This window comes from Lycorma delicatula, chromosome 8, assembly GCF_047948215.1.
Source record: "Lycorma delicatula isolate Av1 chromosome 8, ASM4794821v1, whole genome shotgun sequence".
Taxonomy (NCBI): Eukaryota; Metazoa; Arthropoda; class Insecta; order Hemiptera; family Fulgoridae; genus Lycorma; species Lycorma delicatula.
The window spans coordinates 64340261-64354208 of NC_134462.1; the positions used below are offsets into that span (position 1 = coordinate 64340261).

Here is a 13948-nt window from a genome sequence, read left to right on the forward strand (position 1 = left end):
CCACAAGCCCCGACAAGGCCCCGGGTGTCGACGGGATCAGCGCCCGTGCATTCCGGAACATACCGGCCTCCGTGATTACAGCAATTTCGGTGATATTCACGTCCATTTTGTACGTTGGATATTTCCCGAATTGTTGGAAAACGGCCAAAGTCGTATGTTTACCCAAACCGGGGAAAAGTTTACTTTTCCCTCGGAATTATAGGCCAATCTCCCTGTTACCGGTATTGTCTAAGTTGTTTGAGAGGATTTTTCTCGAAAAACTGAGGCGATACATGGAGGGAGAAGTGCGGCCCGAGCAATTTGGGTTCAGGGAGGGTCACTCAACCACCCTCCAACTGGTAAAAATAATAGACGACCTTGTCGGAGGCCTGAACAGGAAACGGGTGACTGCAGACGTTTTTCTGGATGTGGCCAAGGCCTTTGACAAAGTTTGGCATAGCGGGCTGCTTTATAAGCTAGCGCGATCGGCGATCCCCTACCGCTATGTCAGACTGATGCGGTCATATCTGCTAGACCGACATTTTGTCGTGCGCGTAGGAGAAACGATTTCCTCCACCAGAGAAATAGGCGCTGGGGTTCCCCAAGGAGCAGTACTTTCCCCGTTCTTGTACACTTTGTACGTGAACGATATGCCGCTGTCGGAAGGGGTCAAAACGGCCCTTTACGCAGACGACACGGCATATTTCTACGAATCCGCAAATGTGGATTACGCGGTCCGGAGGCTCCAAAGGCAGCTGGACTTAGTGGAACCGTGGCTCGACATGTGGAGAATCAGGGTCAACGGTGAAAAATCGGTGGCCGTGATGTTCACATGCAAGACACGAAAACCGACCAGAGAGCTGGAAATCTCAGGGGAGAAAATCCCTTTTGAGAAAACAGTTAAGTACCTGGGGGTGGTGTTGGACAGGCGGCTTACCTTCGGCGAACATGTAAATTATGCGACCCGGAGGGCTAAGGCCGCCAGAGCCTCGCTATACCCAGTGCTGAACAGTGCCAGCCCGTACCCACTGGCAACTAAGCTCCTCATTTTTCGGCTGTACGTACTGCCGATTCTAACATATGCTTACCCGGCATGGGGGGCAGTGTTGAGCTCCTCGCTTCAAAAGAAGATCGAGGCCGTCCAAAACATCGCGTTGCGGACGATCTTTGGAGCTCCGTGGTTCGTCAGGAACGCCACTCTCCGATCTGATGCGAGATTTCAATCCGTGTCCGAGGTGGGGGTGGCGCAGGCGCGCAGACTGTTCGGGAGAGCGGCTGTGTCCGAACACAGTCATCTTCGGGACATCTGCCGAGAGGACCCAACTCCGACAGTTGTAAGGAAGCGGCCTCACGCCGTACTGGACGAACCACCGTGATGGTGCGGTGCGGTAGCCGAAAATCGACAAACCAGGCTTAGGGGCCTCCATATCGCATGAGCCATAAACGGAATAGTGCGTCAGACGCGTTTCCGGGGCGAGTGAAAAGTTTTCGCGAGTTATATAGTTTGAAGACGTCAAACACGGTAAGTCGCGCATAAAACAAAAACGCGGTCTAAATTTAAAAAAAACTTACAGTAAGACAAAATATCCCAGCAATTGCGACTCCTCCGGAAAAGGGGACGCATTGCTCCCTCCTTATAGCTAGTGCCCCGTTGTGGCGTATTCCTGCTAGCCTATTAAAGAGTTAGCACCGAAAGGACTTCAGTGGACGGTCTGAAGGGGAATTACGTCGGGAGGACAGGCTTTATAAGCCTAGCCTTCCGCGGTCGGCCCATGAAATGGGTTCGATAACGCTGGTTTAACAACGGATTGGAATGCAATTAAATCCGTCTTAAATTCACTAAAATAATAATAGACAAAACTTGAAAAATTAGATCCGAGATTAAAAAATAACCCTTTTAAAAACAAGCCCGATTAGAATGATCCAGCAGCAAGGGACTCTGTCCAGGTTCTGCGATAAAGTAGGGAGTAATAGACTCCTGCCAACTTTGCATTCCATTCCATCAAAGATACGGTGTTGCCGTGGGACTCTTCATGCAGAAAAATTCGCCGAGAGGAAGTGGTCCTCTGCCGATTTCGATTATAACATACCAACTACTCAAGGTTACTTGATGTCAGCGGAAAACGCACCACTGTGCGTACGATGCGACTACCGCTGGTCTGTGCGCTACATCCTTACGGACTGCATATGTTATGCAGTCTTACGACGAAAATTTAAATTACCGAGGAACATTCGCCGCATCCTAGGCAATTATAAGAGTGTACTTGATTGTATTACTACTTTTAAGAAGTATCAATATACTTCATAAAATTTAATAATAACCAACTATAAAATTTTGATTGTTTTGTTCATGTTATATATTTTGTTTTTCGAACATGGCACCGTTTGGTATAACTATTATATATAATTTTAAAGCAGCTTACCAAATTCCAATTTGATTTCCTCGGGTGCTTTTGGCTATTCTACTATCTTCAAGAGGATAATAATGACTAACATATAAAACTATAATCTTACATAATTAAATTGTGCATATATAACAATTGATCGTCATTTTGTTAAAATTCGTCGAAAGTTAAAGTTTTAAGTGTAAGTGACTACGTCCGTTCTGTAAAATAATTTCTCAGTTGTTATCTAGATTGTTTCAGGTAGCAATTGAGAAACTATTACAATTCACGGATGTGATTTAAAACTTTAGCCTTTGACGAATTTTAACAAAATGACGATCAATTGTTTTATATATATACGAGGTGCGACAATAAAGTAATGAGACTGATGTGAAAAAAAATGTTGCTTACCGTTTTAGTCATGTTTAGTGTTGTCTCCTTCAAAGTAGTTCCCCTCTGATTGCACACACTTATTCCAGCGCTTCTGCAATTGATGGTAACATTTCTGGAACTCATCTTCTGTAATATCCTCCAAGACCCTCATCATAGCTTTTTGGGCATCTTGTGTTGTTTGAAAATGGTGTCCCTTGACCGCCATTTTGACTCTTGGAAATAGAAAAAAGTCGCACGAAGCGATATCTGATGAATAAGGTGGCTGTGGTAGTACTGAAATTTGTTTTGAGGTTAAAAATTGCGTACTGACAGAGCAGTGTGGGATGGCGCATTATCGTGATGCAGAATCCAATTATCAGCAATGTTGGCACAGACACGAAGAACTCGTTTACGAAGTCTTTCTAAAATTTCTTTGTAGAAATATTGGTTAACTGTTTGTCCAGGAGGCACCCACTCTTTATGAACAATTCCCTTGGAATCGAAGAAGCACACAAGTATGCATTTCACTTTTGACTTTGACATGCGAGCTTTTTTTGGCCTGGGTGAGCCCTTTGAGCACCATTGCGAACTTTGGCGTTTTGTCTCTGGATCGTATTGAAAAAACCCACCTTCATCACTAGTGATAACACGGCTCAACAAATCTGGATTGATTTCCGTTTGCTCTAACAGATCGGCTGCCACATTTTTCCGTGTTTCTCGCTGTTGTTGTGTTAGATTTTTGGGGACCATTTTTGCACAAATCTTTCTCATACCAAGATCTTCAGTTAATATTAGACGAACCGTTTCTCGATTGATATTGAGTTCTTCTGCAATCATTTTCACGGATAATCTTCGATCAGATCGTACGATTTCACGCACCCTGGTCAAGTTGACATCTGTCTGTGAAGTTAATGGTCGTCCACTGCGGTCTTCATCTTCAACATTCGTTCTCCCTTCACTAAAAATTTTATGCCACTGAAAAACTTGAGCTCTTGACATAACCTCCTCTCCAAAAGCCTTCTGAAGCTTACCATAAGTTGTCGTCGCATTTTCACCCAATTTAACGCAAAAAGAAATGGCATACCGTTGCGCAATATTTTGCAGTTTCATTTCTGTGACGAGAGACACAAACACGTGTTCACTTATTACAGCACAACTCACGACTGAGCAGTTGCATCAATGTGCCGCTTGGACTAGAAGTACCTTATAGACCAAGGTCAAAGATGGTGTGCCTACGCAAGCTGCAGGGTTGCCACATCTTGCAAAGAAAAATCAGACTCATTACGTTATTGTCGCACCTCGTGTATATATATATAAAATTTAATTATGTAAGATTATATGTTAGTAGTAATTATCCTCTTGAAGATGGCAGAATAGCCAAAATCGCTCGAGGAAATCAAATTGGAATTTGTAAGCTGTTTTAAAATTATATATAATATATATTTTGTTCTAAGTGTTACGCTCTTTTTATTATTTTAGTTGTAATCTTGTTATTATCATAGCTTTCATCTTATTTTTCATTAGCATTTCTAACATTCAAGAATGGGCTTTTTTGTTATAGTTTTAACCTTTCTTTTTGTAACCTCCAGGACCACCGTTAGGTATTGCTTCGAGGATGAGATGAATGATTTGTAGTGTGTGTGAAAATGACAGGAGATGGCAATGGTTCGGGAGGCCTGAGGATAGGGCATGAATGAACAGGACGGCCTGGATTTTAAAGATACTAATAAATACACACAGGAATGAATCATTTAAAGAATATGTTGAAAGTCTATCTCCTTTGAAGAGAAATGATTATCATTCTTTGTGAAAGGTGATAAAAAACTCAAGCAACCACCAATCTCATTCCCACTGTTAAAGATGGCTAACAGGTGGGCTTGTAACAACAGCCAAAAGGCTGAGATGTTCGCTAAGCACTTAGGCATGGTGTTCCAACATGCAAGGAGGTATCGAGGAGCAGATTAGTGACTTCTAAAACAGCCTGATTCCTTTATGTTTCCCTTCTCAAAGGTGAAGATAACACAAGAAGTCAAGGGGATTGAGAAGATATGAAAATCTCCAGGGTTTGACTGCATTACACATAAGATGATATCTGTACTACCATCTAGAGCTATTTATTACATACAGGAACTATTTAATACAATCCGCAATCCTTAGGACAACTCACTATCCATCAAAATGGAAAATATCATAGATAATGATGCTCTTGAAACCTCACTAACCTTCACAAGAAGTATCTTCATACAGGTCTATAATCCTACTACTGGTTTTATCTCAAAAGTTTGAGAAACTGTTCCTGCACAGATTAAGGCCAGTGTTAGAAAGGGAAGGAGTTATAACTGACCATAAATTCAGCTTTACAGGTAGTCATTCAACAGTGGAACAAGTCCATATTGTTACTAGTATTATTATCAGGTGTCTAGAAGAGAAAAGGTACTGTTTGGTGGCCTTTTTGGATATAGAACAAGCATTTGACAAAGTTTGGTTGCCTGGTCTTTTCAAATTAAAATCATGCCTGCCGCAATTTTATTACTTAATCCTATGCTATCTGCATGGTTGCTTCTTACGAGTTAACTACAATCAAAGGATATCTAAGTTTTTCGACAATGACTTGGAGTTCCATAGGGCTGTTCTGGATCTGGTTCTATTCCTCGTCTAGATTGCTGAACTACGTAATCCAGACAGTGTTACAGTTGCATCATATGAAGATAACATGGCAGGCAATCTTTACAGTTGACGATGGTCTATATAGTCTTGGAGAAATTACAATGTGCACTGGATACCATCAGCATTTGGCTGCATAAATGGAGAATGATGGTAAATTAGTTCAGCCACATAACATTCGTGATAAGAAAAGACTGACCTGAAGTTCATTTAAATGGTCAGAATACCTTATGCCAGTAAGGTAAGGTACCTGAGCTTTTACCTTGATCGCTGTTTAACTTTGAGATCATATAAGGGAGAAAAGGAAATTGCATGACATAGTTTAAAAAGATGTACTGGATAAAGAAACTCAACTTTTTTTATCAAACAAGATTCTACTTTACAAGGCTTTCTTGAAGCAGGTATGGACTTACGGAATTGAAGTCTGGGACACAACCAGTAACAGTAATGTGGAGATCATTCAACAATTCCAGAATAAAGAAGCATGGGGCTATTCCTTGTGAACATATGGTTTGTGAGGAATACTGAGAGCCACAATTAGGCATTCCATACGTTCAAGAAGTTGAATGCCTAGTTTTGGGATATGTGTCGTTTGGAGAAGCATGTTAATCACTAGCTTTGAATTTACTTGACGACAGTGAGGATGTTAGGAAACTGAAATAACTCCATATGCTTGATGGACCATTATGATGATCTGGTTTGTTGAAGATAACTCTTATACAATACTCTTTGTTTTATTTTCAGTTTTTCAAATTCATGGATGGTTACATTTATATTAAAGTTAATTTTTCATTTACTGCTGTTCTATTTAAAGTTAATGTTTTTTTTGTTTTTTTTTTAGTTTGTTCTACTTACATACCTGACTTGATTAAAGGTGTGAATATATTTAACTATATTCAAACACTTTATCAAATATTATGTTATTTCATAGTTACTAATATTTATTCACAGTATTTATCTTGTATTTATTTATTCACATTGTTTTTATACTTGTTGAGTGTTATCATTGGATGATTCTATTTCAAAAGATAGTCTGCCACAAGACTTTCTTATAGCGTCAATATATAAGCGGATTGTAAATAAAGGAATTCGAAAAAAAAAAGTAAATGAAGCAGACGTTGTAGATAAATGTGATTTAAAATAAGCCCAGTGTTTTTTTGTAAAATACTTGTGAGAAGCAACTGTGAAGTAATGCAGATACGATAGGAACTGTATGTATATGTATAATAAAATCCTTTCTTCTGGTATTGTGTAGGTAAAAACACACTCTAATATAAACATACATGCATAAAGCCCATAGTATCCGTTCCATAATCTACAGGGAAAAATTGTCAATAGGGTTAATAATTAAAAGGGTGTAACATAGAAAAAATAAACATAAATTGTATATACAAAACAACTTTATTAAAATATAAGAAATATATAAAATACATAATCAAAATGTTACCATAATTATAAAATGAACTTTGTGGCAACATCATTTTCCATAAAGTAAACCTACCTCTCACTGGGTGAATTCTTTAAAGTAAAAAATGAGGATTTTATAAAAAAAACAAATTCAAATCACATATTAAAATAAAGATACTTCACCAACAAAACTAACAATACCGTTATTAAATGTTATTGCAACTGAGGCTCATTAGTTCATTTATTTTACAACAGTATTTACAAATGTTAATTATATTAAATTAATCTTCATTCTCTTCCTCTTCTTCTACATTGTTTTCAATTTCTTGCTCATCAGTTTCCACACTACCATCTTGCTTCCCTTTTTCTTTCTTCTTTTTAGCACTGGCATCTTTTTTTTCCTTCTGAACCTTTTTGTATCCTGAAAAGAAAAAAGTAACTAATATTGAAACAGTTAAAATGTTTTAATCTGTAAAAAAGCTTACTAAATATAACTGTGGAAATAGAATGGGCCTTAATGTTTGTTATTACAGAAACAAAATTACTTTAGTTAACAAATTAAATGCTTAAGCATTCAACAATAATGCAGATTTACATGTGGAACCTCATTATCAGAAAATGAAGCATTGTAAAATATATATAACATCACAATTTAATGTTAATTTTGATTTAAGAGACTGAAATAAAATTTAACAAGAATGAGATATCTACATCTATCTCTAGAATCTAATAAGAAAAACCATGTATACATCATTAACTACACTTTGACATGCTTTTACCTTTTATTAGTTTTAAATCTAATTTGCACATGATACCTTCTGATGAATGTTTTTTATTCGATTTTCCTATAACAATATACATTACATAAATTGCAGTGCCTTGTACTAATTAAAACAAAAAATTATATTTTTCAAACCATTTCAGTTACATTAATATTGAAATAACCTAAATATTTACAAAGTTCATACAAGCTTTACAAAGTCTTATGCTCTAAATGACAAAACTCTGATCTATAAATAAAGCCTTAAAAGTTATTTACAGTTTGACTTAAGATGATTCAAGTAAATCATGATATTCAATGATTTAGTAGTTTTAAATGAAGCATTGGAACTGTATAATGATACACTGTGTAATAAAATCATGTATAAATATACATGCAAAAAAAATTATTAACTGTTGCTTTTGTTTACTGCCAAATTGTTAGAATGAACAGTGAAAACTGAGTGACAAGACCTTTTTCATTTTCAGCAAAGCAATTTTATACAATCTTGATGCAGAACATTGAAGTTTTCTTAGGTAAGGCAATGCAAAATATATCTTGCAACTTTAAATGCATGGGCATCTTACATCAATCTTATTATTATAGATAGGTTATATTGATGTACTATGGGATTTGAGGTTAAACTCTGTTACATTCCCAGCAGACATTGTACTATGCAAGTTCCTCAGTTCTTGTAGATGCCAATAGTATTTTGTGTAAGCCTATAGCCCTAGTACAATGTTTGCTGGGCATATAACAGAGTATATTTTAGTAATAGTATACATAAAATTAGAACAATCATTAATCTCCTGGCATTTAATATTTAAAGTTAATTAGACAAGGTTAGGGAGCAATTAGGTTATGTTATGTTGATATTGTACGAAGTAAAATACATGTAATCATTACTTAAACTTAACCTAAAATTTTATCTTAAGCTTAAATTACAGTAATAAAAAGGGGAAATGACATACTGTCAGCTAACCAACAGTGATTCATTACTAGACAACCCAGACCATATAATGGAGACTTACAAAACTGAGATGTGTTTCTAGCAACGTCCGCTGGGCATAAAATGGAAATTAACACAGGTTTCTTTTTAAAAAAAAAACCCAACAACTACTTAATTTGTAGCTATTCAAATTTTAGTATTCTAATTTCTTCTGCTAAATGAAAACACATCTTTTTAAAAATAAGTTGTACAACAATCACAAAATCTAGAAAATTAATTTCTAAAATTAGTTTAAACTTTTCAACAAAACATGAAAGAAAATAACACAATTATGTAGTTGAATTAAAAATTAGTATAAGACAACAATAATTCAACTAAGTCGATGTTCTCTGTAATAGCAGTATAATGAAAAACAAAAACTCTTGATAGCAGAAAAGTGATAAACATTATACCACAATCATTTGAATGATTCTTTAGTAAAAAAAGGTCTTATTTTTGGACTGTGTGATAAGCATTGATTAGTAAATAATAAAATTAGTTTTAGGATTTAAGATAAAACAGGGGCCTTTATAAAACATACTAACTTCAATATCAGCAAGAACATACTTGCAACTCAATTACTTCAAACTAATTTTACTGAAATAATTACTGGTAAAAAGCAGTTTCTTGATAAAGGTGAACTAATAATGGTTGAAACATTTCTATAAAACCTTTTTTGTTAAAAACATTTAAAATTCTTACAAACAAATTAAGTTAAAACACATTATCAATTATGTTACTAGTACCACTGCATGTAATCCTCAACTATGGTTTTAACACGTTATTAAAGCTGTGATGTTTATGCAATTAAATATCAACTAACCTTCAAGCGCGTCCTGCAAGGGGGCTACGAAATGTTCAAAGCTAGACCTTTTAATGCCTTCTAAAACGTCGTTTGCATTTATAGTTTTCCTATTATTTAACATAGCATTTTGATTTGCTGTTGAGGTAAGAAATAAAACGAATACCGAAGCGGCTTTAGCTACAGCTGTCCTAGCTTCTTTTGATACATTACAGTTTTCCGGTATAACTTCTCTTATTAATCTCGTAACTACAGCAATGGGTAAATTTAAATCCTCAAGTTTTTCAGCCATTTCGACAGAAAATTATTCAGTAGCACTAATAATACAATAACTCAAGAACTAAACATAACCTAAGAACTACAAGAAATGTATGAAAACCCCGCGAGAATAAACAGCTGACTGATGTAGAAAACGAATTGTGTCGCTGCCTAGTTATAGTATTATCAACTAAATAATCGACGTCAAGTTGTCAAAATGGCGGTGTGAGAACGAAGGGTAGTTACCTCTCGTTGAGCTGTAACGTCAGTATTTTCGTACTAATTGAACGTGAACATCGTGTTTGTGGTATATATTAAAAGTGAATGTTATGTTTATTTAAGATGATGTAGGCAGTGTGAATTTGGATGTGTGTTTAAGTGTAGTTTTTTGGGGTGGATCGGCGTGAGGCCGTCGCCAGCCGATTGGGGAATGTGTCCAAATCATGGGCAACCAACCAGCTAAAGAACGCGTTGTTTCTGTGGGATCTCTTACTGTGAGAACTGCGAGAAATAAACCTAGAATTAATAAGGATGGTCGCCAGCAAGGATCAAATATTTTCACCGAACACAGCGGTAAGACATGTTTACAATTTCTTAACCAATTTTAGTTTGATTTGTTAAAAAAGCTGCCATGCTTGGCAAATTAATTATCAGTTGTATTTGAATTTTATACATCTTGCGATCAATTTTATTAGCATAATGTAATGATCATGAATAACAAAGCGCATTTTTAAATCCCTTCTTGGATATGTTTATGACTAAAGTCCCATATGCTGATGGATGTAACTTATTTTTTCCTGCATAGTAGATATAGCATAGCTGTAATTCTTGTAAAATTATATCTTTTATAATGATTTTTATCACGTACATTAACATAGTTATGTCACTATATCAACTTCTTGTAATTATTGGTAGTAATTGGTTTTTGTCTTGGAAAAGAAAATTCAAAATATTATTGAATTTGTATTGGTTAAGTACTAATAGTACTTTTGAAGAAATGTTTTAACTGTTATCATGTATTAATATCTAACTGACTAGAGTGTTACTATTTTTTAATGATTTGTAACATAACTTATATAGTACATTTTTTCAATAAGTTTGATTTTTTGTAGATTTAAAAAAAAAAATTACATTTTACAACATCATATGCATGTGTTCATACATTTTGTGGATAATTTGTTAAGGTAATGGCCCATCAGTTTTATTCATAATATGGCTTGCTTGTTCAAGAAACTTTTGAAAGTAGTCTCTATTATTGGAGAGATATTACTCAATTTTGAAATTGTTTCTGTGGAAGTTATTCTTATTAGTTTAAATTTATAAAATGTATTTTTTTTAATTCAAAAATTCATTTTTATATTTTAATTTTGAATTGTTAATCATTATGTAATTGATTTATTTTTCTTATTCTTTATTTTAATTTTGTGGCTGTAAAAAATTAATTGTTTAATAATGTGTATATGTAATTTAACTGTTGGATTAGTCTAGTGGTTGAACCCATCATCACAGAATCAACTGATTTTTGAAATCAGTTGTTCTAAGGTCCTCATAAAAGCTTTTATGTGGATCTGAATGCTAGACTGTGGATACTGGTCTGGTGTTTTTTGGTGGTTGGGTTTCAATTAACCAGACATTTCAGGAGTGGTCGACCTGAGTCTGTTCCAACATGTTTATCATTGCATTTACACATACATTGCACTACATCTACAGCTACGTGTCAGACCTGACAAGCTGGCAGCGGTAAATGCATTTACTTACACACACACACACCCAGATCCACAGTAGTTGGAAAATTGTTTGGAGAAAACAATGTATATTTAATTTAATATTCTATAAAATATAAACTTCGAATAAAGTAATCAGATAAATTAAACTTAAGTTATTAATTTTCAGTAACTACCTTTTGCGGTGCCCGCATTGTCAGTTGGTATTAGATTCTATTTTTATATGAAAACTTATTATTTTCAATAATTTGTCATGTTGTTTTGGAAATTGTAATATTTTTCCGTAGTCATAGTTTAAGTATTGTAAAAGTATGTGTACTTGTGTTGTCCAGTACTAGAATAATCTAATCCTTAAAATGTAGTTTTCTTGCAATTTCAAAAGCAACACGGCATATTATTAAATCATTAAAGTTTTAATATTATAAAAATAGAATTTAATACCAACTGAAGATGCAGGATACTGTGAAACTAGTTACTGAAGATTAATGAATAAGTTAAGTTTAATTTATCTAATTACTGTGTTTGGTGGTTTGCGTTTTATATAATATTAAATTTTATTAGCACAGTGATCAGAATTTTACTGAATTATTTGAATATTCAAAAAATTATATATATATATATATATATATATATATATTCTGTAGCTCTGTTTGCTCCATATACTTTTTGATTTGTTTTGATTCTCTTATTTGATTGTAGTATAATTAATTAAATAGTTTGTGTTGTACCAAATTTACTTTGTTAATGATGAAAACATTGCGATTATAATCTTAATCTGTTTGCTACTTTTAATTATAGTAAATTATATTTAAATTAAATTGCAATCATCTTTTTGTTTAATAATGGTTGATTGTATTAAAATAGTGATAATTTTTTCAAATACATTTCATTTTACTTACGATTCAGATTTCATTTTTATTTTTATAAGTTTGTATTAACACGAATTAAAATAGATATTTTATGATTATTAATGTGTAAGGAAATTAGAAAATTTCTCTTACGCTTTTTGTGTGCTTTCTTCTAACAACATTAGTAAGTTCATTGCCATCATACCAGTAAAGTATTTTATCATTAAAAATCTTTTATGTTTCACAGTAATGAAGACATAAGTTCTCATTGTACTTGTATTTTAAGTTAAATATAATATAATAATATGTTATGTAAAGGAAATGTTAATAAATTTGACATATTTAAAATTAAGATATACATATTTCTTTTTTAGCTCATCATGTTGTTTTATGTACCCATTTTAATGATCCTACATATTAATATTCTTCATGTTTATTGTTTGTTTATTTAAATACATATTAAGTTAATGTGACGTTTATCTCAAGTTTTTTCTACAATGTTACTAGCCTGTAAGAAAATATTAAATTACTTTTTATATTTATTTTGAACTTACACCAAAATTATTTTACTTTTTCCAATCTGTTAAAGAGTATTTATTTTAAATTTTTCATTAGCTCTTTAAAAAATGAATTTATTAGGCAAATTATGAAAATAAAAGTTATTTTGGTTCTATCTGCGATGTGAAATTTTTTAAAATCTGGTTTTATTGGTGGTGGTTTTCTAGTCCTTTTAATTTATTAGGCAATAAGTCTATTTTATTATGAAAAGAAAGATTGTTCTGTAAATTTGAACTTTGATTTTTGTACTTTAAGCCACTGATAACACCACTGATGTTATTTAAACTTTCTAGATTTGTTTACCTGTAGTCTGTCTGTTTTTCATCCCCTTTTGCTCTGTGATATTGTGTGATTATGAATGTATGCTTTTTTGTTTTAAAAAGAACTGTTTATAATTAAAAGCTATATTTTAGTCGCATAATTTCAAGAACAATGTATCAGTTTTTTGTTCAGACTGAATTTTTCTGTGAATCTCTTTTAATTAAACTTTTAGAAATGACATACAGCAGTATACGGATTTCAAATCTGGATAATGTTGTATGTGTACTAGCGCACACGCGCTCGTGTTTATGAATAATATATAATCTATATTATTGATTGTATATCTTTTAAATATCGATAAATTGTGAGTGAGTCTTTGTATTAAACAAATGAAACAAGATCTTAATTGTTATCTTTGTTAAGCGAAAACATTAAAATTAGTAGAAAAATTTGGTTCATAAAACTGTCAATATTTCGTACGAAAATTGTTTACAATTTTATCTACTTTAGTCATTGTCTCCGAAACCCTTTACAAAATTGCATCCTTAGCCTTATAACACAAAGAAACTATGCCTTTAAGGTAGAGGAATGATCTCCAACTTGAAATTAAACTAATTTTCCCATAAATTGGTGTTAATTATTCTGATAAATAGTTTCTATTAAAGTACATCCTGAGCTAGTAAATTAAATAAATTTTAGACAGAAGAAGGATTGTTGCCTATTACTTTTTTCTTTTGTAAAATTTATCCTTGACGAAGAAGTGCGTGAAAGATTTTCGTCAAGAGACATCGGATCATTTGTAACTATTTCAAGTTTAGATAAAGCAAACGTGGCGAAGATTTTAGTCATGTAAGTGTTGTTAGAATTCCTTCCTTTTTCCTTTTTAGCCTCCATGAATTACCGTCAGGTATTACTTTAGAGGATGAATGAGGATGATATGTAG

The 13948-nt window shown here is 33.7% G+C and overlaps 2 protein-coding genes across 5 annotated transcripts in view; one reads left to right on the forward strand and one right to left on the reverse strand.

Annotated features, from left to right (window-relative positions):
- Positions 1-6781: 6781 nt before the first annotated feature.
- Positions 6782-9747, reverse strand: Chrac-14 (DNA polymerase epsilon subunit 3 Chrac-14). Its single transcript, XM_075372640.1, has 2 exons — positions 9378-9747; positions 6782-7227 (listed from the first exon to the last, which is right to left on the reverse strand). The coding sequence occupies exons 1-2, from the start codon at positions 9646-9648 to the stop codon at positions 7088-7090; spliced, it is 411 nt and encodes a 136-aa protein (XP_075228755.1). The 5' UTR covers positions 9649-9747; the 3' UTR covers positions 6782-7087.
- Positions 9748-9845: 98 nt separating this feature from the next.
- Abl (tyrosine-protein kinase Abl) overlaps positions 9846-13948 on the forward strand; it is a 349506-nt gene continuing 345403 nt past the window's right edge. For all 4 annotated transcript variants that reach the window (XM_075372938.1, XM_075372940.1, XM_075372939.1 and 1 more), the window contains exon 1: positions 9846-10187. In XM_075372938.1, coding sequence (XP_075229053.1) covers positions 10058-10187 — 130 coding nt within the window. In that variant the 5' untranslated portion in view covers positions 9846-10057. The remainder of the gene's footprint in view (positions 10188-13948) is intronic.

Bases quoted from the DNA above. Each gene is read 5' to 3' on its own strand.
- Chrac-14 (XM_075372640.1), bottom strand. From the start codon at position 9,648: ATGGCTGAAAAACTTGAGGATTTAAATTTACCCATTGCTGTAGTTACG. The intron at 7,228-9,377 runs GTTAGTTGATAT...TTTTCTTTTCAG, and splicing joins CTTGCAGGACGCGCTTGAAG to GATACAAAAAGGTTCAGAAG.